We start from the raw sequence: 27,040 nt of genomic DNA, 5'->3' as shown, positions 1-27,040 counted from the left end.
TTCTTTTGTTGTAATTAATACTTAATAATTTCAGTAAAACTTTAATCCTCACATTACTCTTAAAAGAGTATCCCATTGCTTTACGTATGAAATAATGTAAAAAGTCCAGTTTTCATCTTCTAACTTGTGTGTTCGGATATTGGGAGTGTTTTATGAACTTCTTGTGTCACATGAACAGTCACATGTTTTGTGTACTTCCAGTGTTAAAGAAGGGTAATGATAATTCTCATTTGTTTTGTTGCTATTACTAGACCTACAATGATTTTGGAGACATAATTAAAGAACTGTTAAGCAAGATGAGACACAATAACAAAATGCAGAGTGCCAAGACACTGATTCTTTGTCTGCAGCAGGTAAGGTTACGATTAAAATAAGTTACTAGGGGCACTTACAACAGCTGTATTCATAGTGAAGATTTTTACCTACTGTGCCATAATTATTCATAATCATTAGAAAACCTAGTGAAAGAAATTATTTCCTTTCCTGCCTTTCTGTGTGTATGTTGTTTTTGCATGTCATAATTAAAACTCCTTTAAATTCATTACATCAATTTTAAAAGGTAATTTTGTGCTTGATTTTTTTGGTCATGATTTTAATCTTCAAGTATGTTAGAACTGATGTGAGATTATGAAGTGTTTCTTGGGACATGGTAAGTATTCTTTTAACCTTAATAAATGTTAAGGATATTGTGCTATGTTTTATGGATTATCTAAATTTCTGTTGAATTTGAGGAACCACGAATGTGCCTATGGCTGGTCAGCTCCAACCCCCTGTATTTTCAGCATTTTTTTCTGGAGAAAAGTGGGTTGCAGCTCTTCTGAAGGGTCTCAGTTGCTGTGGCTTGCAGCTTCTCACTGATAGCCAGTTAGCTATTCTAACAGCTGGTTTTTCCTGCTCTGCCCATGGCCAGAGCTGCCTGTAGCTTGGAGTCGTGCTGTAATCCAGAGAGCAGGCTCCTCCCAGAGGGTACTGATACATGAGCTTTGCTTATTTCACACCCATTGCCAGGGCTTAGATCTGTGAACTAGCCCTTGAAATCTGAGCTTAGATGAGGCTAAGCAGCATTTGGCTACATATATTCTGCTGACATAGTCAGGACTTTGTGTTTAGGTATCACATAGACAACAGGCCCTTTTTGGCCTTTGCTTGACCTTGAAAGTTAACAGGTTGAAGAGAAGAAGCTACTTCCATATTCTGTTAGGAAAAAACCCCAAAGCATATTTAGTTGGGGTCAAGATGTGCTTTTGACCCACTCTCAGAAATTGGACTGTGCTGCTGTCAGACTTGCTGCTTTGTAGCTTTCTGCTACTCTGAAAGCCTCTCAGGCAAATTAGGCTTCTGGGGCTTAGTTCAGAAGTCCCAAGAGGAGATGGGGTCAGTGGAACCACCATCTTCAGGAATTGGTTCTCTGTTTATGCACATTGGTTTTTATTTTTATTTTTTTGATTTGTTCCCGTCTGTTGAGCTCACCTGTGTCCTTTGTGTCAAGTTGGTGGTTGTTGTTCATTCATGCACTTCAGAAACAATTGACTAACCTGCTCTTTTGTAAGGCTTCTGTCCGTGTAAGGCAACTGTTGCTTGCTGTGCATGTCTCTCTGTCTTCCTGGTGCTCTGTTTGTCTGTTGGATTACCTGTGTTTGCTTATCTGAGACTTCTCTTGCAGCTGTTTCAGACACATGCAGAAAGCCAAGACAGCAGTAGTGGTGTGGACTTCTCCTCTGCTTCCTTTACAAACATCAAAGAACTTGCTCGTCGCTTTTCACTAACATTTGGTTGGGACCAAGTGAAATCTAGAGAATCTATAGCCATGATACACAAGTATGTGCCATGTAACATCACGTTGTCTGTGGTCATTGCTTTTGTTAGTTGTCTATTTTAACTGTTTTATTACTCTGTTCTTTTTTTTTCTATTTTTTTTCTTCCAATAGGGAAGGGATTGAATTTGCTTTTCAAGGAGCTACTGGAGGAGATGGAAAATGCTTGCCTCCTAACTTGGGCTTTCTGTTAATCATCAGTGAATTTTCCAACAAGCTGTTAAAGCCAGACAAAAGACTAGTGTAAGTTAAGTTCTTGTACACCATCATACACAGTCTGTGACTTGTGTATCCCTGTACACAGGACACTTGAGCTTCAGTATGGCAGAATTTGCTCAAGGGCTTTTCAGAGACCTCTGAAATCATTCTGTCCCTGAGGCTGTTTGAGAGACACTTGTTGATTTTTTTAGTAGTAGTTATTTCAGGAAGAAACAGTGCATGGATCATTATTTTGTAATGATCTAATTCCACAGCTTCAGGCCTTAATTACCTGAATTCCATGGTGTATATTTGGAATATATGTGTGACATCTTCATAATGTGGATATTTAAATTCAAGAATTTATTATTTACATGCAAATATGCCCTGATCAGTGGACCCGTGTTTTACAGTGGTTTAAATATTTACATTTAATAAGAATGATAGCCTTATTTTGGCATCATGGGGCATTATATGTCTGAGTGGAGAGATGTATGTCTCTTATTCCCTTCACCTGCCTCATCTCCAGTCAATTTTCAGAAGGAAGTAACATTCTTCCTTCTATTTGACCTTTAGCATTACTTCCTTTCTCAGTGCTGCTTATTTTGGATCTGGGTCTCTGCATTTCAGTATTTTATTTATAGATACTGTAAAACCCAGGTATTTCCATTTTCCTGAGAGCATATTTGAAGACCTGGGAATGTAAGATGAAACGTTAAGACACATCTGCGTTTTTGAATTTCTGAGCAAATCACTCCAGTACATGAGAAGGAAAGTTTCACTTTTGAAAGAAAGTCAGCAGAAATGGAAAAAACCCCAACTATCACATCTTGCTGAGCTCTGTGTTGCTCCTGTGATGCTTTGTCTTAAGTTGAAGGATAACTTTCATGAGGAACATCAACCAGGTTTTATGTAACATGGGTCAAGGCTGGTAAAATGTCTACTTTCCTGTTACTTCACATAACACAATTTATTAACAATTGCCAGCTACACAGACAGTTCATTTGAAACATTAATTTGAACCCAGAATGCAAAATGCAGAAGAAAAATAGCTAACATATACTGATTACAAACCCTGATAAACATAAAGGGGATAATCTATGGGTATTGGTAACTTCCTTTTCTATTCTTGCATTTTTCTCAGATGGGAATCTTTGAGATCTGCAACTAAAACTGGTTTTCACAGAATCCACAGGATGTCAAAGATAATCTTGTCCCAACCCTCCTGCCATGAGCAGGGACACCTTCCGCTAGACCAGGTTGATCAAAACCCTATTCAGCCTGGCCTTGAACACTTCCAGGGATGGGACTTACACAACTTCTCTGAGCAATCTGTTCCACTGCCTTACCACCCTCACAGTCAAGAATTTCATCCTAATATCTAATCTAAACCCACTCTCTTTCAGTGTAAAGCCATTAAAAGCCTTGTCCTATCTCTATGTGCTCCTGTAAAAAATCCCTCTCCAGCTCTCTTGTAGGCTCCCTTTAGGTACTGGAAGGTGTTGTAAGTTGTGCCCAAAGCCTTTTCTTCTCCAGGCTAAACAATTCCAACTCTCTCTGTCTGTTTTCATAGGGAAAGTGCTCCAGGCCCCAGATTGTACAGTTTCTGTATAACTCTGTCCATATTGTATGGATTTTAAAGAACTATCATCATCTGTGGTGACACCCATGCAATAATTAGCTTTCTGTTAATCCATACTTGAAAAACTGTCATTTCATTTACCTCTAAGGAGTAGTTTCTAATTCAACAAGTGGAAAATATTTAATTGTTGATGTGGGCAAATTTAAAACTAAATCCTGCTTTAGCTAAACTCTTTTCCTAAGACTATATTTAACCTCTTGATCAGAGGATATGCTCTAGAAGTATATTCCTGAATGTGTTACATACATTCAGGTAGGTTTATTGATTGAAAAGTTTTGTGGGAAATACAGAATCTAGCAGAGAATGCACTTGACTTCAGTTCTTACTGCTTTGGACCTTCCCACTGCTGCTGGGAACAAATGGGAAACAATAAAAATCACAAGAGGGGAAATTGCAATTTATCCACAAGTACATTCATACTATGTTTCTAGAATAACAGTTTCTATTCTGGGAAGCCTAAAGTGCCTTGCAGGGGCTGGAGATTATATTTCCTCTTAGAAATATTTATGTTTATCTCTATCATAAATTATTGAATGGAATGTTTTAGGTCAACATGAACTTTTAGAAATAAACATCTGGTTATTTTCATTTTTCTTATTAATCATAGGATTGATGTCCAAGTCTGTATGTTAACATATGTGAACGTACCTGTAACAGATGAGATACAGAATATGGGCATTTGTTAGAAAGGGCTATATTTCAACACCATCAAAGTATATGGACTTCAACCCTCTCCCCTGTAATTGCTTAGGCTGTAGCAGTAAAATACCTGACTTGTCAATTGCTCTGTACCACAAAATGCACACAAGAAATGAATTGCTGAATAGCAAGCAGCATGAAGGGCCTGATTCCTGAATCAGTAGGAGTCTTTCCATTAACATTGATAGCAGTTGGATTAGACTCTGAAACTGTAGTTACAATATGTGCTTGTTTGAAACCAACAAATTCCATTACCAGGGTTTCTTGATCCCTGGGGCCCCCCAAGGCCAGAAATTGTTTTGGAGACTGTGCTTACCCTGACCTCCTCTCAGCACTGGTTTTCTTGTTTTGCAAAGTGAATGAAATGTCTGATATTTTCCAGACCACTCTCCTAATCACAAAAAGAATAATATACTGTACAGGCTGGCATTAGAACTGTCACTTCTGGTTTTTGCTAAGGTGGGGTTTGTTTTAGTGACACTAGGCTTGATTTCAAAGTGATGAACTGTAGCTGAAATGTGGTGAATATCCAGTTTCTAATCCTAAGTCAGACTTTGGCTTTCTTTTCTTATTGTTATGAAGTAGGAACGGGTCAGAAAGACTTTGTCAGAAATGTCCTGTTTTTCAAAAAGAATGTTTGAAGAAGGCCTCTTTGCTCCAGAAAAGGTGATAGCTTCACCTGGGATTCAGGAAGGCCTGAAGTCATCTCTGGATTGTATCAGACAGAACAGGGATTTGAAACAATGTTTCCCACATCCCGCCTGTTGTCATAACTGCAGAGCTGTTAACTGCTTGTTGCAGACACTTGGAATTTTACTGAGAAGCTGAAAGAATTGGATTGTTTTTGAGATGATACAATAGAAAAGTGGTTTAACTGATTTTTTTTTTTAAATTTTGACAGAATAGGCACTCATGGTGTAAATACCCCATTTCCTGACCTCTATTGTTTTCTGTACTATTGAATCACAAGGAGCATCTCTCACCTGGGATCCCCTTTGTGATGCAGTCCATGAGGCAGAAAAGGCCAGCAGTAGGAGTGCATCCTCACAGAATTCTGCTCCATTCAAATTGCTACTGGCAGCAGCAGTTGGCAGTGCCTTTCCCTGCACAGGAAATTCTTCCTATAAGCTGATGTAATTTTGTAATTTCTGTGGATCTAATGTTGTTTCTAATGCTAAAATTTAAGCACTCTTTTAGCTTTGAAGGAATTTGTATTTTAAATAGATATTTCAGAGAAGGGGGAAGCCCTTTGTTCAACAGTTCTGTCTGCACCTTTAGAGAGTAAAGGGAAAAGCCTTTCTAGCAATACCTGCCCCAGACGTTGAAGGGAAAGATACTGAGTTTCCTTATGCTTGCTTTTGTTTTTCCTCAGGTACACTTACTTACAGAGGTACATAGCAGAACCACTGCCCTGCAGAGGAGATGGATGGCAGCCCTTGGTCTGGTACAGAAACTCTTTATTGGCAAATGAAGATGAGGAGAGCTCTGCCCTCGGCAATTTGGGAGAGTGGCCCCCTGTGGGCACATCTAAGACATCTTCTTTTAAAAGGAAATTGTCTAATGGTATGAAAACTTCCCTGTTCTTGATCAGCTGTGTTTGCTTTGTCTGTCTGTCAAAATTGCTGTACTTGCTATTTTGCTTTGCTTTACCAAATTTGCATTTGCTAACATGCACTTCATGCTTTGCATTAGCAGTACAGTACCACAGTGAGTTGGATGTTGGGACTTTACAGTTCGAACTGGGTTTTTTTTCTCCAACTTTGTTGATGTTAAAGGCCCCTTCATCACTCAAGAGCAGTAAGGTTGGGCTGAAAACTCTGAGTGAGCAGAATTCAAGATTATCTGAATTCTACTCTGTACTGAGATCTGGCATTTGTGCCACTGAGACTTTGTTGATGGCTTTTAATTGTTAAGGGCATTGTTGCTTTAGGCCTTGTAGGTAATTGAGACAGGAGAGGCATTTCCAGAAGTTGATTCAGATCTTCAGCCCAGATGAACTTCAGCCAAATCATCTTCTAGGGTTTTTCTCTCTGTTGAATTTCGAGGGAGCCTGTAAGATTATATTCCTGCTTTTAAGAGTTATAGTTTGGTGGGCTGCATCCAAACTTTAGCAGCATTCATGGACTTCCAATCTGTAATTAAATATTCACTGCATGGATATGACAGGACTTAGTTAAAATGTAATAAAGCCAGTATGAAAACAATTGCTAATAACAATGCTAAGTGCTATGGACATGTGCAGTCATATGTGGAGGAAAGGAAATTTTTCCAGTGTCCCTTAGTTTCTTTCTCATCCTTTCTTGTAAATTTTCTTCTCGGTGGCTTGCCTTCAGAGAGCTTGTTCCCTTGTGTCCCCAAAGGTCCTCTTTTCTTGAGGGTTATGTAGACTCAGCAGTACAGATAGCGGTTATGGACCAGGGCCAAGTTCATAAATCTAGATTGCAAAAATGACCAGTGGGCAAATTAAATGGATTTTCTTTTAAGTGGCTTTAAGCTGTCTCCTTCAATAAATGAATGCTTTGCTCCAGATCTCCTTTTGAGCTTGGCCCCATTGTTTCACTGCTGTGGGGAACACGCTGGAAATGTCCATCTCAAGACCTCTGAGGGTGATGCTGAAGAGCAGTTCTGTTTGCTGTCTGTTCCAGGGTCTTTGCCTGAAACCAGCCAGACTGAAGTAGCAAGCAAAGCCCCAGAACAGCAGTGCACTTCCCAGCTTCCCTCTGCAGCAGGAAAAAACAGAAAGAGGCTGAAATCTCGAGAGATGTGCTTGCAGGAACGTTTGCCATTCCTTTGTCCAGGAGGGCTACGCAGAAGATACTGGTGAGAGTTTTATGTCTTACAAGCTCCTTCACTTGTCCAGGTATTGACAGTTGGGGTCTATCTATCCACCTCTGCTTCTGTTTTTTTATAATACTTATGGGCAAAGGATGTGTGCCCCTCCTGTCTTTCTTATGGGCACTGTCCCGAAGACATGTTTCCTTAGTCCAATATCTACATTTGCTGCTTTAGCCTGCCACTGTCACAGGGCTTCCATGCCTTCTTGGACTAATATCGAGTGTACAGAGAAAAAGACAAGGAAGGAGGAAAGTCCCCCGTGCCACTTCTCTTGTCCTGATTAGAGGGGCTGTGGTGTTGGTTACTCCCTGGCTGTTTGCTGCAGCCAGATAAGTGTTTTCTGTATCTCTGGAAATGAAAGAGGATTCTTGTCTCTGCAGATTTGCTATTAACTATTGCATAACTGGTGGCTTCCTTTTAGAGAAGTGTCTGTCTGTGTGCAGCAGGCACACATGCCTAAGTGAAACCCCATGGAACTTGGATATGAGAAGTGTTGCAGAAATAGGGAGTCTGGAGTCTACTTCTGAGCTCTGTAAAGCAATCAAAGAGCTCAGTTGCAATAGTTCCCTTTAATACAGGTAATTTATTGAGGTGTTAGGTGCCATTTCCTATATTGGTAGGTTAAAAGGGGAGATATAAATCTCAGAAAGATGCATACTTTTCCATGTTTTCAGGGACACTTGTTAGATGGACCTGGTGAATACAAGTAAAATAGAACAAAAATTTATTTAACATGAAGGTAACCCCTGTTTAAATCAAGTTTTTTTTTTCTGAAATGCTTTATTGGAAATTCCTTAGAGCATAACCTGTTTCATACCTGGGAAATTCTGGGCCAGTAACTTTAGGCTACCTTACATGGATATCAGCAGCAGAAGTATCTGCCTTAAATGCACTTGTGCAATGTACAGCCTCTGTTATGAGCTTTCTCAAGACTTAGCTTTTTTTTCGGTTTATCTTTTTTGTTTTCAGCAAAGATGAGATTAAGACAGAAGATGTCTCAGAGGACGGTCAAGCAGGAGGCACAGCAGAAGATGTTGATGTTGATGTTGTTGGTGCAGATCAGGTAATTCTGGCTCAGGTTTTCCACTTGTAGTTGAGGTGGTGAATGTGAGGTCAGAGACTCCTGAGTAACCATCTAGCAGCAAAGGGGGCTGCTCTTATGTGGTCCCTTTCAGGATGAGAAAAGGGGGATTCCACTCTTCCCTTTCCAGCTGTAGCTGTAGTTTCCTCCTTCACCTCAATCTGCATTTTAAGGCAATTCTTGTAGCATCTAGACATCCTTAGGTACACTGAACGCCAGCTAGGATGCGTTAAGAGGAGAATCCCATTTCCTTTTTTGCCGTACAGTGAAGCTTCCCGATTAAGAGACATTTGCTGCAGTTGCTTTGTGTTACCAACACATTGCAGAGATGGCACTGCTGCGTGGCCTGCAGGGAATATTTGCTTTAGAAATCGTGTTTGCATTGTGCTCTTTGGATTGAAAGACTCAAAATGTGTCTGATCACTGGTCAGCCCTGGGCTGTTGCTGGAGCGTCCCATGTTTCTTGCCCTTTTCCAGTCAAGGCTGTTGGGCAGATTAAATTGTCCCCAAAGCAGCTGGGGATTTGAAGGGAAGCATGAGAACATTGTGGGCTTGGAGTGGCAACCAGTGTAGCCGGGGGGTTGTCTTGTAGGCACTGATTGCCTTTGGGATCAAAGTTTGGCAGAGCTGCAGCTGTCTGCCTGGATCTCAGCTCAGCCCTGGAATGGATACTTGCAGCAGAGAAAGACTTTTAGGCCTTTGAGGCAGTGGAGTGCAAGGACTCAAATAGGACATTGTACAGCAGGGTCTTGCAGAGTGACTGTACAGAAAGGGGTGCAGTGGCCATGAGTTTTCCTGTGCTGCAGCTACGCACAGCTTTCTGTCCTCTAAAGGTTTACTGTGTCAGCCACTGCAGGAGCCTGAGTGGTTCCTTCAGGTTTTTCTCCTGTATTTTGCCCTGCTTTCTGCACTTTGGAATGCTACTAACTCAGTGTTTGGCAGATAGTTTTTTTGCAGTAAGGCAACCCCTTGCTTTCCAGTGGCTCTGGTTATCTGGGATCTAACAGCCACATTCAGACTTTGCATGATTTTTGACTTTTTAAATGAGTTTTTCCTGTAAAGTTGATCAAAGGGTTCCTTTTCATATGAGTGGTGGGCTTTTTTCTTTTGTTTTGTTTTTAAAGAGGACTAGAAGGAAAAAAGGGACTTTACCTTTTCTTCAAGTCATATGTGTGTTAAAATGTAGATTGTATGGACCACGTACTTGGAGCAGCTCCTACTGAAGATAGATAATAGAAGAATTTAAATCCATGGAGCAAGATTGAAGCCATATATAAAATGCACTACTTATCCAGTGTGTGACCTTTCCCTGTAGTGCCTTTTCTGGGCTTCTTGGGGTATAGAAATGCTTATTTCCTTTTGTGGAGGCTAAATATAGTTCCTTCCAAGAGCTGGCTCTATGGCCAAGCTGGCGGATGGTTAGATGCTACAATGTTATTCAGATTCCTTATGTGCTCTTACATGATGTCTTCTTTATAGTACAAGACTGATTTCTCTTTTCTTATGGTATAGGACAGTTAAGACACTGAGAGGATGAACAGAAGCGAAGAACACACTATGTTTTTTTCTGCAAATTGTTTAACTTGAAAATGTGGTTGTGAGGGCATCCACTGAGACAGCAGGAGACACGTATCAAGGTGAATCTCTGCCTGTGGGCATCCACCCAGAACCAGTTCGTAGCACTGCGGTTGATTTCTCCCTGTTGCTGGTTGTGGGTGTTACTCATGTGGCTGCTGCCCTTCCAAGGCTGTGGGTGTTAGGAGCATCGGTACTCAGTTGCATCCTGGTCCTTGATGCTGCCTTGGAAAAATTACCAACTGAAGGACTGGAATCGGGGTATAGACGAATTTTGAATCAAAGACTCTGTGAACTAGGTGAGACAAGTTTGTTCGAATCAGGGCAGGGGCAGAGTTCCACTGGATGTGTTCTTTACCATCTGAGGTAACCAAGGTGGATATCTACTTGTTTCCTCTTACCTGATGCTGGGGAGAAAGGAGCCTGGCCCAGTTATGAACACTGTGACCTGCTGGGTGACGGCAAGTGCCATTTCCTGCCTGTAAAATGGAAAACCTGGATCAAATCATCTGAAAGTATTTCTAAATTCCATTGCTTAGAGAGATGTGGTTAGTGGTCTGTGGGCATCAGGACATGTTCCCAGGAGACTTGCATCAAGGCTTCTAAGTAACAAAGAAAGAAACAGCAGACCAGCTGACTGAGTACTTTCCTCTGGAAGAAATCCCTTGTACACAGCCATCATGTGGTATTTACTTGGAAAATGTAAAGCCTGGAAAGACAATGTAAATAGACTGTAAATAATTACAAGTAGGGTTTTTTCATTAAGAGTTTGCAAATGATCTTCACTCAAGACTGTTCAGAGGCAGTAGGCGGGGGAGTGGTGGGTGCTTTCACTGACACTTTGGCGCTGCTCCATGGAATTGTATATTGCAGTAATGCTATCAGCTTTTTTATATATATATATATATATTTTGGATTGTAACTGTGTAAAATAAACTACAGAACTACTGCTATCCATTAGTACTGAATGTGCAAGTGATACTCCCACACTATGTCTGGAGGAAAGAAGAGCAGCAATGCCTGCTGGCCTTCCTGTTTGTTCTGTTATTCAACAGGCTGAGAAGGGAGTTCCTATAAACATGGAAGTGAAAGCCACGACTGTCTCCCAGGTACTGGGTACTCTGAATTGGCAACAGTAAACCCATGTTTCCTTTTGTGTAGTTGGGGGTGCAGTGGGCTAATGCAAGGGGTGAGGTAGCACTCCTAAGATAATGCAGTTCTTAGTTGCCCTGTGACTTGGTCAGTAACTCCCCATACCTGGACCATGGTAGTGATGTTTCCCTAATCCATCTAGATTTGTGGATTTAGGCCTAAGCATGCACCAGGTAGGCAGAATACAGCTTGACTAAGAAAACAGTTATCCCTGGGATCACATCAATTATACAACTGCTTTAATTCTTGTATGGGAATTACCCTACTGGGGAAAGGTACAGTAATCGTTATAGTTCATGTAAGAAAAGGCACTTCCACAGTAACAGCATAATTTGCTCTTCTTAGGAGAGAAGGGAGTTGGTTATCACAAGTATAATAGAGAGTAGGATTTAACAGGCACTTCATTAAACACAAAGTGTCAGCAACAGCTACGGGCTCTGCAGGAGAGATCGACCTTGCACCATAGCTCTGTGTAACAGAGAAATGTCACTATGCTGAGAAAGCCTGTGGCTGTTCATTGCCCATTTACAAACCCCGTTTTTAGGAAGGGTTTCAGGTAGGAAAAAGCAGCAGGCCACCACCTCTTGCACTGCAACAGATGTTCAGGATCACATAGAAAAGGTGGTTGCTCATTCTTTCCCACAGCACCTTAGGGAACAGAGTTTAACATAAATGCTCTGTGTATCTTTACTGTTTAAAAGCTCCAAACGATGGGCAAAAGGTATCCAACTAACAGTGGAGAAATTTGACATTGGTGAGTCTCTTAAAATTGGAATAATCAACCTCAATTATCTTTTTTTTAAGAATCCTTTGAATGGTATTAAAATGACTTGAGTTTTCCTCAGTAAGGTTCCCCAACACTTTAGCAATAGGTTTCATTACTTAAGGTACACAGGTGTGTAGGTCTGTACAGGAGATGGTGTGGTGAGGCGAGCAGAACAGATTTCTCTGCACCACTCCCAGCTGCTCAGCAATACTCTCTTTTGGATGAAGAAAAACCTGCTAGAGGCTGATTGCTCTGAATATGCAGCTTGTTGTCATTATCAACCCAGACTGCATACCTGTGTAACCCATCCTATTGTGAGTTGTTCTTTAGTAGCAAGACATTACTGTGTGCAGTATGTAACAATTAGAAGTGTTACATTACATGTAGGAAAATCTTTATTTGAAAATACAAACATGTTTTTTTAAACATTTTAAAGATCTACACTGCAACCAAAAAAATAACTTACATCTTTTTGTACATTTTTTTCCCCCAACAAAATCTGTTTAACATTTAAGAGTGAGGCAACAATTTCATGCTGCTGTGACACTGATGAATTCACGGAATGTGTCAATAGCAAACAAGCGAATGGGGGGGGACAGACAAAAGCATTGAATGCCCACAACAAATTAGTGCACATCACTTATCAAGTAACATTTATACAAAGGATTTTTAAAAAAAATTGGTTCCTTCTACATGAATTAACACACCCATTTTGGATCAAGTATGAACACTAAAACAGACTTCATTGTAATAAGCTTTTTATGATTAACATCAGTGAAAAGACTGAAGTTTAAAAGGGCAAGCAAAATTAAATTTGGGGCAAACAAGGACTACACAGAAGAAAAGCAACTTGTCTTGGGCATTTGCTTTCCTTGTATACTACTAATATGGTCAGCCTGTCAAACAAAACTCTGCTTGTAAATGAGCACTGAATTGTGCACTCATTGTCATGTCTCTTCCTTGCCAAGGCATAAAACCACTAGGGCTGTCTATGAGTGTAAGCGCATTGCAGGCCAGGTATAAATTGTCTCCTTACCTCCCATACCAGGACAGAAATACCTGTTCACAGGCAGGATGGAGATGGTCAGTGCACCACACGTCAACTTTGAGAGAATTATACAGTTCTCTAAAAAACAGTAGATTACTTTTCTCTAAAGTCAAATATTGTTATTCTTCCAAAAAGGAATTATGCAACATCTGTAAATAAATATTTTAATCTATTTTAAAAACTATAAACTATTGAATAAATACAAAAATTTTCATCATACCATACAAATACGCTTCTTTTACTTAGAAGGTAGTGTAGTGATTAAATATTTTTAGCACAAAACTAAGCTGACCTCCAGGAAACAAACCCCACTGAAACGTATTGGTGTGTAGCAGACCTGCTGCAGACTGTCCTTTTCTGCAAGTGTTGACCATAAGTAACCTCTACTCAAAATCCTCTTCATAGTCATATTCATCCAAGTCTACATCAGCCAGATGGGAAGGCATTTCAAAAAATGGTCTTTTCTCCATTTGATACTTTAGGACATTGGCCTTCTGATGGTCTACAGGATTCAGTTCTGCTTCATACCTAGTGGTAGACACAAAAAAGAAATTGAGTCTGTCTATGCCAGGGAGCACCTAAAAGTTGGAACACTAACAAGGCATCTGCGAGAAGAACGGATTTTCCAATATTATATATTTACAGTAAAGAAACATGTAAGGAGAAGCAGCACTAGGGTTCTGTAATAATTACATCAATTTAAGCTGCATCATATGCAGAACTTCCCTGTGCCATACACAGCTTTACTGAGGGGATTCAAAGCACTCACTGCTCTATGGACTATGCATAGGTTAGAAACAAGACTAAGTATTTGCCAGAAACCCCTCAAGTGTCAAGAAAGCTGAAATGAGGCTCAATTATGAAGAACAAACTACAGCAGTTGATATGACAAAAGAGACAGAGTACGGAATTGAGAATCTTATTAAAATTTGTGCGAGTGCTGGGAAGCAATAGCAGCCATGTTTTTAAGCAGATGCTGGAAAGCAAAAGACAACTGTTTAATCAGAAACTACTGATAACCACCTGCTGGTGATGCAAATGCAAAGATGGATAACTAACTCAAGTCAGTGAATGGTATTTTAAAAAGATTAGCTTCAACACTTTTTATGTGGGATCAATCTGTAATTCATATCCTTTAAAAAAATAAGTCTGTGGAGATTTATAGTGTCAGATTAAAGAACTGACCATTTCCTGGGCTAGGGTGACTCAGGTTCATGCATGTCTTCCCAAGCACTACTGAATCTCATCTCGACACCTGATTATTTCCCTCTACTTAACACGACTATGCAGAGAATGACCTTTAGATACTGCAGTATGTGTTATTTAAACATAGTTTATAAAGCCATTATGTGCTGATTAGGAGAAGTGTTATTTCAGAGAAAGACATAGGGCAAAGAAGAGTTAAATACTAAGAATCCACTATGAACACTAAAACAGAGCAGCATCTTGGGTTCCTCCCATAAGTTCACCGCTGATTTAAACAGAAAACAAAAGCCATCTGAAGGTTTACTTCACCAAGTAAAACATTTAAAAACTAGGGTTTGGAAAAAGAGATGCATATTCTACCATAACAACAGTTTTGGCTCACACACCTGTACTTGCCAGTCTCCTACACCGTTAATGGCATATTTTTGAGAAGGGTTTGTTTTTTCTCTTAGAGAGGATTCATACCAACCCTTGTGCTACACTCTTACCCATCATTCCATTGGTCACTTGCTGCCTCTTCTGCTACCAAGATATCGTACTCTTCAGCAGCATACTTCTCCCAGTCAGAGACCTCTGGACTTTCACCTTCACCATCCTAAACAATCACATTGCAAGTTATACAAAAAAGTATTAACTGCTAAGCACACAGCTATAAAGACTTTTAAAGCTTCATACTCACCCGCAACATAGAAAACTGATCCTTCTGTTCATGGTCAAGGTATTTTTCAATGTTGAAAAAAGTATCAAAGAACACATTTGTCAACTTACATCGCTTTAAATCATGCAGGGTAATTTTTCCTGTAAAAAATATTATGACATAATTAAAGATAAAATAATTAGAGCTAAAATTACCTTTCTCCAAAGAGGAGGAATGTTATTCAGAAGCTAAGTCATCATTACTCAATCATCATTGCTCGAGAACATTTGTTACTGATGCTCAATGCAATGGGAGAGAAGTGAATAGATGAAATACACATCTGGAGATGTGTCCTTCAAAGTGGACAGAACTTTTAAATGTTTCAGGTTTGTTCCTTGCTTTGGCTATCATCACACTGTCCTTTGGTATGTTGGAGTGAGATGCAGTCTACCTCACTTACCTATTAAAAGTCATTTAAGGTAACTGTTTGAGCTTCCTCAAGAGACAGAAGTCTCCAGTGAGCTAGCAATTCCTTCCCAAGGAGTGCCTGGGTAGCAGGTAGGAATCTCCTATGGCAGTGGCCCTTTCCCTTTCCTGACTTAAACAGACAAATGTATGACACAGACGACAGTGTGTGACTATGCTTCCTACAGATGAATTTTTCATAGAGACAAGGTTGCCACACTTGTCCAGCCTGATCAATATTTACTGCTTGAGAGGAAAGCTAAATGCTCAGAGGTATTTTGTTTGATTTTTATAGAGTGATACTTTAAAGACTCAAATCAATGGATCTGTTAAACATTAGAAATATTTGTCATGTTGCTCAGAAATGTTACCCTATTTCAAAGCTGAATATTAAGCTTCTGCAGAAAGGCTGAAAAATATGAAATATACAGGGGAAGACAGATGACTATCCTTAAAACTCCCCTTTATTGATTCACCTGGAATACAGACAATTTTCCATTGTCAATCAAATAGGAACTAACTGAAGATGTTATAGAAGAGTTCAATAAAAGCCAGACTTGGAACAATATTTTCTGAGCATACTGTCCCAGCTTCTAACAAAGTATAACTCAAGGACATCACAGGGAAGCAAAAGCCAAATCCCATTTGGAAATGGTTGCCACACTTGCATCTGTTGTGAAGTGCCTCAGTATATTCTGGCTTAGAGCTGGTGCTCCAGAACGACACAAATCCCCCATGGCACCTGTGCAGTATCTGTCAGACCCACACAGATGTCTCATGCATTGGGCCATCTCAAGTGGCAGCAACTCTCCACAACCAAGCAAATGATTTGAGTCCTAGTTATATAAGCTCCCAATTTAAGTTAGACTCCTATATTTGGTTCATTTATTTGCTCTCCAGTTTCTGTTTATTGCACTGGGAGCTCAGACACTCAACACTCATGTAGATGCCTTCCACTGTCCCTCCAACACCAAGAAAAAGAGTGAAATTCAAGGAATTAATTCAAGTCTCTATAAGCATCCTGTAGCAAACTGTACCACATTTTAGCCTTAACTTTACGAAAGTATCATCTCTTGTTTCAAATCTACCAGGTGAAACATTATTTTTTGCTGATAGTTTTTTTATTAGGAAAGCAGAAGAATTTTTTCTTAATCCACCTTTTAAACATCATATCAGTTTCTATATAAAAAAAAGTCACTGTTGGCTTTCATTTTTGTTGCCCTAAATAACTCATCTTGGTTGTGTTCCATAGCCTTCTTTTGTCATCCTCATGACACAAAGGAGATACATCAATCTTGTTTCATTTGAAGTGCAGAACACATTACTGGAAATGTCTGTCTTTCAGAAGCATAACGTACAAGACTGGAAGGGAACTATTACAGAGCTTGGGAGGTGGTTGTAAGCAACCATCTAACATAAATGTGCTTTTCAGAGCTTGCTTCACTTCATTTTAAATGTTCCCCAGCCCCCATGCACTATACAATGTTGGTCTAAGACTTCATTCCACTGATATCAAGGACTGAGCTTCCAGATGAATCACATTTCATATTTCTTTTTCATTTACAATTTTTTATCTGCCTTTAGAAATGTGTTTTCACATAGCAAATCCATTTTAACTTGGTTTAAATAAGAATATGAAGCTTTAAGTTCTAGTTTTGAGCCATTTCAATTCCCTTAGCATGCAAAAAATCACATCTCAATAAAAGACAAATGTTTCTTGCATAAAATGTAAACTGAAGTTTCATCAGCAAAAGCTCATACAATGTCAAATGCAGGAGAGTAGAATACAGGTCTATGAAGGTTCAAATGGACATAGAAAGTAGCCAAAAACTCAGAACAGTTTATTATTCAGTTAATTTTAAGCCCCTTGTCAAGAATTTCCTAAGGGCAGCTTAGGTTTCTCATGTAAAATAAGTTAATACTGATCTACAGGGACAAACACTGTTTAAAAACTGTTCCTTCTGAAGAAATCTCAATTAAATGAGTGCTGGAACAGGCGAGAGAATGAGTGAACAGTCAAGAGCTTTTCTTGAGAGCATCACCTCAGTTAGACAGTGACAAGATTTCACTTAAGACTAAATGTGGCTACAAGCCCAAAGTAAAAGCCTTCAAGGAATTTTAAAGCAGCATGTTAAATTTTAGTATTGAAAGAATGCCTGCCTGCTGCTGGAAGACGGATCAATTAATAAGCTCTAACAGACTTTAGTGAAAAGACAACCTCAAGGCACATTATTTGTATGACCAACTCGGTGCTCTTAGAGGTGCACTAACTCCTAAACCCAGAGAAACAGAAGATAGAGATGGAGAAGGATTTTCTTACCTTCATGTTGTGGCTTTACAAGATCCAGCATCTGGCATAAACAGTCTTCAAATGGCAAAGGTTCTATGGCCATGTTATCTAATTTTTGGCACTGTTCTTCATAAAAATACTCCAATTCATACATAGACAAAGCACCATCCCCATCAAGATCCATGCAGCGGAACCAGTATTCAATGCTGAAATTCAGTAATAGCAAAGAGCTGTTTATACAAACTTAGTACAGAGTTTCAAGAATTCATGTTGCCTCTTTTAAAGGCAAAACTAGACTTAAGACTACATTCCATAATGCCATAGAAAGTCATTAAACACCACCTACTGTGGTAAAAGTTTCTGGTGTTTGCCATCGAGTACTGCACTTGAAAAGACATTTGTTAACTGTGTGAAGGAGAAGACTAAAATACATGGGTTTATATTAAAAAAAAAAAAAGGGAGCCAATGAAAAATTGAACTATGCATCAAAACTTCAGTATTTTGTTTTTTTCCCATATTGAACAAGCCATTGAACCTGTTGTTCAACATGTCACATTATAGGTTTCTTACCAATATCATACAGCTAATACCAGCTGCACAGTTTCCCAAAGTCACTGGCATCATGAAACAACTGCAATTTCCTTTATGTATGACCCTGTCTATAAGCAGGCCACACAGCACATGGAACAATAACATTGAATTAGCCTTATAGAAGTCATGAAAATAGCAACAACAGGAGACACCAATAAATAAGAATGATGCAATGAACTTGGCCAGTTTTCCACTCATGTTTTTATAGTTTAGCTTCTTCCATCAGAGTTCCAGCTGTGCATCAGTGGTCCCCATCTAAGGACTGGAAAAGCAATAAAGTCACTCTTTGTTTCTGTTAAAACATAAACTTATTCTTACCTAGTTGGTGTTTTCTTGTCCTCTTCAGATATCAAAAACCAGACAAAATCAGCGTAGCTAATCTTCCCATCTTTTTGTGCTTTTCTACCTCTTGAAGGCCAATGAGGAAAGAGAAAATTTATTTTAGAACACCTAGATTTTACTAATCAAAAGTAAGGATTATTTTCCTTGCTGCTATTAACTATGAACTCCTAAACAACACAGTGTTTGTAAGATAACTTGTCACAGACTACACTGATCATTCAGGATAAGGAGCTTGTGTGCTCTGTTCTATTTCTAATGCAATGGTAAAGAGGGGAGCAGCTGGAAAGGAAAGTAGCACGCTGTCCTACAAGGACTTTCTCCCTGGGCAGCAAAGCCACTGCTTAATTGTTAACAGAAGAGATATCTCAATTAGTTTTGTAAGGATATGTTATATACAAGTACATATGCTTCTTAGAATTTCTATTCAGGTAGACGTGATGAGAACTTAAAACTTTACAGAACTCCAGTAGCTAAAAGTTTTGGAATGGAAATGAAAATGAAATAGAAACATTCAGGAAGTGTCCATGACAAGAACATAACTGTCTGTTTCTACTCACATACCACAGAACAGAGCAACTAAATAAGTTCTGAAGACACATAGTCAACCCTGTCTAGTAAAAGTCAGGTAGGCAGTTCCTAGATATATTATATTTCAATCCTAAATTTTTTTGTTTTATTTTCAAGATGTCTAAGAAAATATGGTATATGTTTTTGTCTTGCCCAAAAAACTCATATAAAGGAGTAAGCTGTAGACATATGCCTGTCAAGTGTCATTTCACTCATTTCAGCTTTTGTTATTTCTGTTTATCAGTTGGTTTCTAACTGCAGATACCATGATAGCAATATGTTTCAAAAATGAATAAAATGCCATAAATACACATGAGGAAGTCAATCCAAAGGGAAAAAAATGCATATTAACTCAACCAGAGGCATTTTTGTAAATTTATTGATGCAATAAGCATTTATTTTACAAGTAGTACTTAAAAGCCCAGTTCCCTTTGAACATTTTACAGGTTTGAGGGATGGAAAAACAATGATACCAACATTTCTTCCCTTCCTCATTCCCAGCCCTGCTAAATCACACAATATACAGGGTAAAGAAAGGGGAGTGAAGAACTTGGAGTGTGCCAAAGGTTCCAAGAGCACTCTAGTACTACTGGAGTTTAAATTAATAATAAATCTTGAAATTCACTGCTCCATTGCAAGGGGAAGGCATTTTTTTCTCTGGGAATATCATACAATTTAACAAGCAAATATTAAATTGGATTTAGATCAGCATACAAATTAAGTACCTTGTTACTGCCCCTGAGAAGATCCGCTCTATCATCCTGTTTGAAATTGCTGTGAAAAAAGGTTTAAAACAGTGTCAACTCAATACAAGTTATTTTTGCTTTGTATTGTCTAGTTGAAGAGTTTACTGGAACCCTTTGTATATACACATCTGTGAGAAAGCTCATTAATCCCTTTGAGTCCTTTTGGAGAGAATCACTTAACACAAGGTCTCCAAAGCAAAGCTAGAACCAACCCGCTTGGAAATCAGACTCTATACACAAATAATAGTGTACTAAAAGTAATAAAATTGGCTGATTAATAAGACAGCATTTACCAGTTCTTTGACAAGTAAATCAAGTTTTCCAGTGACATTAAGTTTTACATGACCTTGGCAAAGAGCCAAAATGGAATTGGCACGATCATACATGCTAAACATATCCAACTGATTCTGCCAGGGATCTATTTCTGACATGGTTCTGATCCATGCTTCTATTTTGAAACCATTTCAGGGATTTTAGAGACATGTCTTAACTGAGCACTACCTCTGTAAAGGATATTCAATTTATCCTTAAGAATTTGTGGATGGTACTCAAAGCAGCACATGATACTATTCTCATAGAAGAAAAATTACTTCTCATTATTCTAGCTCTGAAATAAATCTTCAGCACTGTAGAAGTACTGATAATTAAAGCAGGTGGTTCACAATTCAGATAATTGATCTGTTTTATGTACTTATGGTGATGCCATCACCACATCATTGTAGTAAAGTCACTAGTGCCTACTTAATATTTATCCCCAGAACTGTAGGACAGCAAATTTGTTTCACACATATATGCTGCTGCTTCTTACCTACTTTTGAAATAATGAAGTTTTCAACCTTCTCAACAACAGCTACATACTTAAGAAAATATTGAAGTGTTTGATCCAGTGTAATTTTAGTCCATCAACAGTACAAAAAGGAGAGATTGATGTAACCAGATTATCTAATTTTGACAGGCAAAAAGACTGAAGTTAAGTTATCAGACCCATTTTATAGTCTTTAGTCTAGTTCTCACTAAGCAGCCGCTGTTAACTTTCAACCAAAATTCCATGGTTTAAAGGATGCAAAAGTGGCATTATATCAGTTGTGCTTTCTTTCTGTAGTGTGCTAAGTATAGCACCCACTCAGATGAAAGCAGATTTCCTTCCTCATTGTCCTAGAGCATAGTCAAACTTAAGTAGGCAAATTTTTAAAGCAATCAGAATTGTGTTTATTCTTTTTGGGATTTTTTATGGGACAATATTCCATAATCACTTTGTGCTTAAGTAAGTTTTCCAGTCCTGAAGGAAACACTATTGAGATGACCACGGACAGAAAGCATCTAGAAAACTCTCAACAGTTCCATACAAGCTACAAGAATATTTAAAATAGTTCAAGACTACAGAATCACAGTCACTGCATATTATGAATGCTACATAGTATTAAAACAAAATGTACTGCAGCTAAGTTAGAAAAACTTTAAAATAAGCCAAGTACCTGAATGTATGTTTGCCTTTTCTACTCTTTTCATACCTTGCCATAAAAGCCATTGTACTTGAATAATATCAGTATAATTGATAGTTTCCAAGAAAACACAAAATTGCCAAATGCAACCATTTATAATACACCAATACTTAAATGATATTTCCTCTACTTCTTTGCCAAGATCAGAATTAAAACTCAGAATTTTCCTCAAATCTGGTATTGGTAGATGCAAAGCAGCATCACAGATGACTTGTCCTGCTTTATTTCACAGAGTCAGCAGGATCAGCTATACCAACACCAACAGACTCATGAACACCGGCCTTGGCATTTAACCACTTCCTCAGCTGAAAGTTTACAGGTCATTTAATACATGTAAACAAAGGTGCTTCATTTGTCATACCATGATCATTATGTCGAGCTAAATCCTTCCGATCAATATAGAGGTCATGGTCTGTATCCAGCTCCCAAAATTTGCAATAGATAACATAAAAATGTTCATATGAGAAGTACTCTGTCAGCTGGTTAATATCAGCTTCCTCTTCCAATAATGCCACATTCTATTATCAGAAGGATAAACAGAACACGTTAAAGAGTTTGTAAGATGTTTTGAATGATCTGAGTTCTCATAACCAAGTTAATATCTAATGCTATTTCAGTGGAACAATTATTATCTTCAGGGACAACGAACACTGTACAGCATGACAGCAAAGACTGAACACACACACAGTAGAAAACTAATGCATTCACAGAAGAATAAGTATATCAGCCCAATTTCTGCTAGACGCATTTGCACGTATACACCTCTAGATAGAAGAAATGACATTTAAACATATTCTAATGTATGAGAATTAATGCCATTGGGTCTTCACTACTTTTTGTAAAAGGAACAAATGTTACTTACGTTACTCCCTTAAGCAATTAGTTAATGCAATTTTAAAACTTCCAGAAATAACTGTCTTGTAAAATTTTAGCTATTACATACCTGCAAGAAGTTGCTTTTCCTGAGCTCATTACAAGTTATTTTTCCAGACCAGGACCTATTTACTGTATAAAATATTCTCTGTATGACCTGCAAGAAACAGAAAATGGAAAGAAATCTTAACTATGACTCCTAAACATTTGTTAATGATGTCTTAGTTTAGCATTAGAGAGCTCTATCTTTCCCCTATTTCTATTCTTCTAGTTACTTAACAGGCTTCTCTTGTGTTGTATTACCAACCCATTCCTAAATCTATATCTAAACTCATGTAGATAAGTCTTATTTCAATGCTGCAGTACCCATATCTCACTCAGTAATGTTGCAGAATACTTGTATGCTATCCAAAGTAGGTCTATTGGCAATTTCACTACTTCCTAGTCTTCCAGATCTACAGGACATCATCTAATAATCATTAATATATCGTATTACTTCAGATTAAAAGAACTGTATGCTTGCTATAAGACTGCTTTACTTCATAAATGAATTTACAGAAATAGAATTGGGAGTGTTTAAGGATCAGAATACAGCAGATGTTACTACCTCTGAAGTCCACAAACACAACAAATCAACAGTTGACAGAAATATTTCCTGCAGGTGCAGAGAGAGAATGTTTTTCCCCCATTAAATTTTACTCTATTTTAAGTTTCTTGGGAAAAAAACCTGTTTATAGCATTAGAAGTAGTACATGAATATTTTCAAGTGAATAATAATAATAATAATAATAAAAAAAAAATCTGTGCAAGAAAGATGAGTAGTTCTTGTGCCTTGACTGATACTGGAACCAGAAACAAATACATTCAGTTGAGTACCCACGACTATTGTTTAAATCAGTTTTACATGTACATCAATTTGATGATCTTACAGGTCTTCTCCAAACTAAATGGTTTGATGGCTATTTTGGACAACTCATGCATTTGGTGTAATTTGCTTGGGTTTAGTTTACAAACATAAGATTTTAAAATATGTTTTTTCTGCTACTTAACTGAATTCAGTATTTACCTCAATTAGGTTGACTTATGTCAACCAGATATACATTTCAAGTCAGTCATTCACCACTAAACAAAAACAGACAAAAAAATCTAAACATGTTATGAACAATAACTGCTCAACTGGTGATTAATTATACCCCCTAATTGCAAGACTCAATATTGCACGTGTAGCATTTCATTTGCAACAGAGCAGTTACCAGCTAAAACCCCCACCTCTTTAGGAAGCCCTTCCTCCCACTTAAAATGTCCTCCCAGCTAAAGACTAAGTTTTTATCACTTCAGATTTTAATTACAGTAAATCAATAGTTTAAACTAACCAATAATTTGTGAATTACAAATAGAAGAGTAACTATGAAGTTTTAACATAAAGCGTAAACTGTAGAGCAGCAAGCTCTTCAGTTCTTACTTCGAACAAGAACAGCCGGTTTGATAACTCCAGATAGAAGAACATCTTATCCTACTTCTGAAACTTAATTAACTCAATTCTAATTGTGAGATTTAGGGAAGGCCCATTTTTGGCTTGTACTACAAAGTAATTTTTTCTAAAAAGGTTTTTGCCTTAGCTTTGCAACTTAATCCATCTGCATGTCATTATCTCATCTGTTATACATTTAACTGGTCTAAAAATAAAAACAAAATTGCATGTTTGGTAAAGACAACTGGGAACAGACTTAAACTGTTTTCTAAAGTGAATTGAGGCAGAGTATAAGCAAATTGTCAGAGAATTGCCTTGTTTACTATGCTGCATAGTGCAGAGAGGAAATGGTGCAATACAGAGATTACAATTTCAAGAATTCATAGTTCAGATATGCACATAACATCCTTGCAGAATAAATGTAGTATCTCATTTGTCAGGGCAAACATTTTTAACATATTTCAGCTTCACCTTGGCCACATGTACCTAATCTTAATGCTACACTGACCAACCAATTTATGCTATAGAATAGCAGACAGAACAGATTGGTTCCATGGCCGAACAACACAAGACACATGCTAAAGAGATGTATGTAATGCATATGCATACACATATATATATATGCATGTCTATATAAAAACACAGCAGAAGAACAGCTCATTTGGTTTGCAACTGGAAGTATCCTTTAGACAAAACTTCATGTAGTGAGGTAAAACTAATGGCCTTATTAGTAATGCCTTATTTCATCTTAGGGAAAATGATCCGTAATTATCAGTAATAACTTGCAGGACAGAATTTTAGAAGACTGTATCAGGCAACAGTTATGCCATCCTAAATTATGACAAGAAAGGGCAGAGTGCTCCTGCCATTTCTGAATCTTTAAATTAGTATTCCAAATATTGTTGCCATATTCATACTAGTTTACTTTTGGGATTTTTGTTTAAGCACCAATTTCTGTTGAAGACTACTCTAAATTTTGTTAGTGAAGTACTGCCAGCACTGTTTTATTCAATATTGCTAGACTAATTTATTTAATATTGCTAGCTCCTGCAAAGAAAAGCAACTGAAAATGGCAGGACCTTTTCTTTCCTACTGTTCTTCAGAACAGGCAGCAAGCTTTCACAATTTTAGCCAGAACAGGCTTTGATACAACCCAGAATCCATTAAGCAACAAAAGAGCTCACAAGCAGAACATTTCCTTCAGCCACAATGGACAAGAAAGTTCTGGGAGCTCACATAATCGTTATAACAAGAAGCAAAATCTAGTGCACCAGGACGTACTTGATAGGTCAGCAAGTCTCTGTAAGAAGGATATAACAAATCAAAACCAAATGCTCTCAGAAAAAGCTTCCACAATTTTAGCCTGGGTCAAAATATAAGATGGATAAAAAATAAACAACTCTGCATGTTTTTTGTTGGAGAATATTCATTAAGCTAGTTTTCAAATGCACTGAACATCAAGTGAACTGAACATAATTTTGAAGAATTTTAATCTTTTGAGACTTCAGTGTAATCAGCTGTCTAGTCCACAGCTGAGAAAATTTAATGTCACTGATTCTTCCCTTGGGTACAGAAAAAATACTTCAGTCACATAACCCTGGGAAGACAGAATGAAACTTTTCATGTATAAAACCTTCTTAGGAAGAAAAGTCTCCAGAGAGGAGAGTGCTTCAATATTATCATTATTTCACTTAACACTGAACATAGTCATATTAATACAGATGATTCATTCAAGATTTCATTTAATTAATCCCAGATTAAGGTCAAGATTCTAATGAGTACAGTCTACAGACACAATCAAGTGTTTAAGATAACAGCCTGCTTAATGTTCATTAACTTATCCAACACTATTACAATTCAGTATCACTAGTATTAAATTCAGCAATTTCTTATAGATGTTAAGAAAGACTCTTTCTTAAGCATCATAGTTTTTCTTCACAAGATTTCTAGTTATGTAGAAATGAAGACTGACAGCATACTCTAACTTTACTTTTCTCAAGAGACAAAGATGCTTAGACATATTGATTAATCCTAATTTTGACTTTCTTAGTTAACGAAAAAATAGCTTTTCCAAACACAAACCACTTACTGTTGTAATGTACCGAGAATGAAATTCAGACGCTTCTTTTAAAAATGAAAGGCCTGGATGACTATTCACCACATCCTACAAAAAAAGGAATAACAATATCCCAAAGAGTATTCATTAGTGACTATATAAAACAATTAGCACAGAATAGTACATCTGCTTCCTTAACCAAAACAGTTCAAATCAACTACCACAATCATTAATAATAACTTCATTTACAAAATGCTTTACATAAATAACACTCCAGACTTCTTAAAAATAAAATTATCTTTTAAAGAACCATATAAACAAAAGCTTTCATATATTTTAGAAATATAATAGATTTTTTTGGCCTATATTTTAGATAGGCTATAGATTTTGAACACTGCTGACTGCTGTAGCTTGTAATTTTGTGGCTGACTATGAGTCAGTAAAGTCAATTTAGGTTTTATTCAGTCATTACTAAAGGTGGTGTTTACTGTTCTTTCAGTGAAGCTTTATCAGGTCTTGAATTCATATGCCACTTTTCCTTTGCCCTCCTAAGGCCCACCTTGACTTAAATAACTTCAGTTGCCTTCTTAAACATAAAAGATTCCAATAGGTGTGGTATTCCTGCAAGCAATTTTAAACCCCTGCATCTTACTGTAGCTTTTAAAAAAAGTCCTCACCTTATACAAAATGATTAACTATAAACAAGTCACTCACTAGCATCTCACTGGACCCTGTAAAGTGAGTTGCACTAAATATTATCAATAAACTTTAATGATGACAATGAAAAAGTACATTTAGGTCAAAAAATTCAGGGCTTTGCCAGTTCATCATTTTGTTGTGTTTCCAGAACTAGTTTCAGTTGCAATTTACTTGTAAAAAAGGAATGAAGTCTTCTTGCACCAAGTAGTTACATCCAGGGTTCATAAGAAGATGAACAAACTTTGCAGCATCATCATAGCAGGTCTGAAGTATTCTGAAATGTAAATATTTCCATTTAATATTCTACACAGAAAATTAATCATGCTACCTCATGCAGGCATCCTAGAGCAGGGCCTATGAAACTGCAAGCACAACATTTAACTCAAAAGCTAATTACAAATGTCAAACTAAGCTCCAAGTGAACTTATCAAAGCAGTACTGTCTCATACATTTATGTTAAAGGAAGTGGGTACCTCATGTAATTGATTACATGAATAGATATTTAAAAGTCAGAATTAGAGGAGAACTAGAAGGAATAAAAGGCATTTTGTCCAGAACTGGCATTTAGAAGTTAGGGCCACTTTTCCCATAAACAGCCAGTCATTTACCATACATTTAAAAATCTATAACCTCTGTAAATGAAGATTTGTTTGTTTATGTAAAGTATTAAAGTATTATTTAGTTACATTTTCCCATGTAGAAGTTTGCTGTTAATGGTTGATTATGGCAAAGTGTTTTATTTCCCTTTACAGATGAGATTGCATTCAGAGCTTAAAATATCACAT

General features: G+C 37.7%; 2 protein-coding genes across 9 annotated transcripts in view; one reads left to right on the top strand and one right to left on the bottom strand.

Moving 5' to 3' along the window:
- LOC127479690 (cohesin subunit SA-2-like) overlaps nt 1-12,022 on the top strand; it is a 60,123-nt gene extending 48,101 nt beyond the window's left edge. For both annotated transcript variants that reach the window (XM_051806967.1, XM_051806968.1), the window contains exons 27-33: nt 252-353; nt 1,664-1,818; nt 1,929-2,057; nt 5,726-5,916; nt 6,999-7,173; nt 8,158-8,251; nt 9,782-12,022. In XM_051806967.1, coding sequence (XP_051662927.1) covers nt 252-353; nt 1,664-1,818; nt 1,929-2,057; nt 5,726-5,916; nt 6,999-7,173; nt 8,158-8,251; nt 9,782-9,790 — 855 coding nt within the window. In that variant the 3' untranslated portion in view covers nt 9,791-12,022. The remainder of the gene's footprint in view (nt 1-251; nt 354-1,663; nt 1,819-1,928; nt 2,058-5,725; nt 5,917-6,998; nt 7,174-8,157; nt 8,252-9,781) is intronic.
- Nucleotides 12,023-12,139: 117 nt separating this feature from the next.
- PPP2R3B (protein phosphatase 2 regulatory subunit B''beta) overlaps nt 12,140-27,040 on the bottom strand; it is a 48,087-nt gene continuing 33,186 nt past the window's right edge. For all 7 annotated transcript variants that reach the window (XM_051806976.1, XM_051806979.1, XM_051806977.1 and 4 more), the window contains 10 exons: nt 26,427-26,529; nt 25,590-25,664; nt 22,100-22,186; nt 21,518-21,674; nt 19,634-19,682; nt 18,318-18,407; nt 17,439-17,614; nt 14,696-14,814; nt 14,505-14,611; nt 12,140-13,338 (listed from right to left, as the gene is read on the bottom strand). In XM_051806976.1, coding sequence (XP_051662936.1) covers nt 13,194-13,338; nt 14,505-14,611; nt 14,696-14,814; nt 17,439-17,614; nt 18,318-18,407; nt 19,634-19,682; nt 21,518-21,674; nt 22,100-22,186; nt 25,590-25,664; nt 26,427-26,529 — 1,108 coding nt within the window. In that variant the 3' untranslated portion in view covers nt 12,140-13,193. The remainder of the gene's footprint in view (nt 13,339-14,504; nt 14,612-14,695; nt 14,815-17,438; nt 17,615-18,317; nt 18,408-19,633; nt 19,683-21,517; nt 21,675-22,099; nt 22,187-25,589; nt 25,665-26,426; nt 26,530-27,040) is intronic.

This window comes from Manacus candei, unplaced genomic scaffold (genome assembly GCF_025592945.1).
Source record: "Manacus candei isolate 608988 ecotype Guabito, Panama unplaced genomic scaffold, ASM2559294v1 h1tg000069l, whole genome shotgun sequence".
In the NCBI taxonomy this organism is placed as follows: Eukaryota; Metazoa; Chordata; class Aves; order Passeriformes; family Pipridae; genus Manacus; species Manacus candei.
This window is presented reverse-complemented; position numbering and strand designations above follow the sequence as displayed.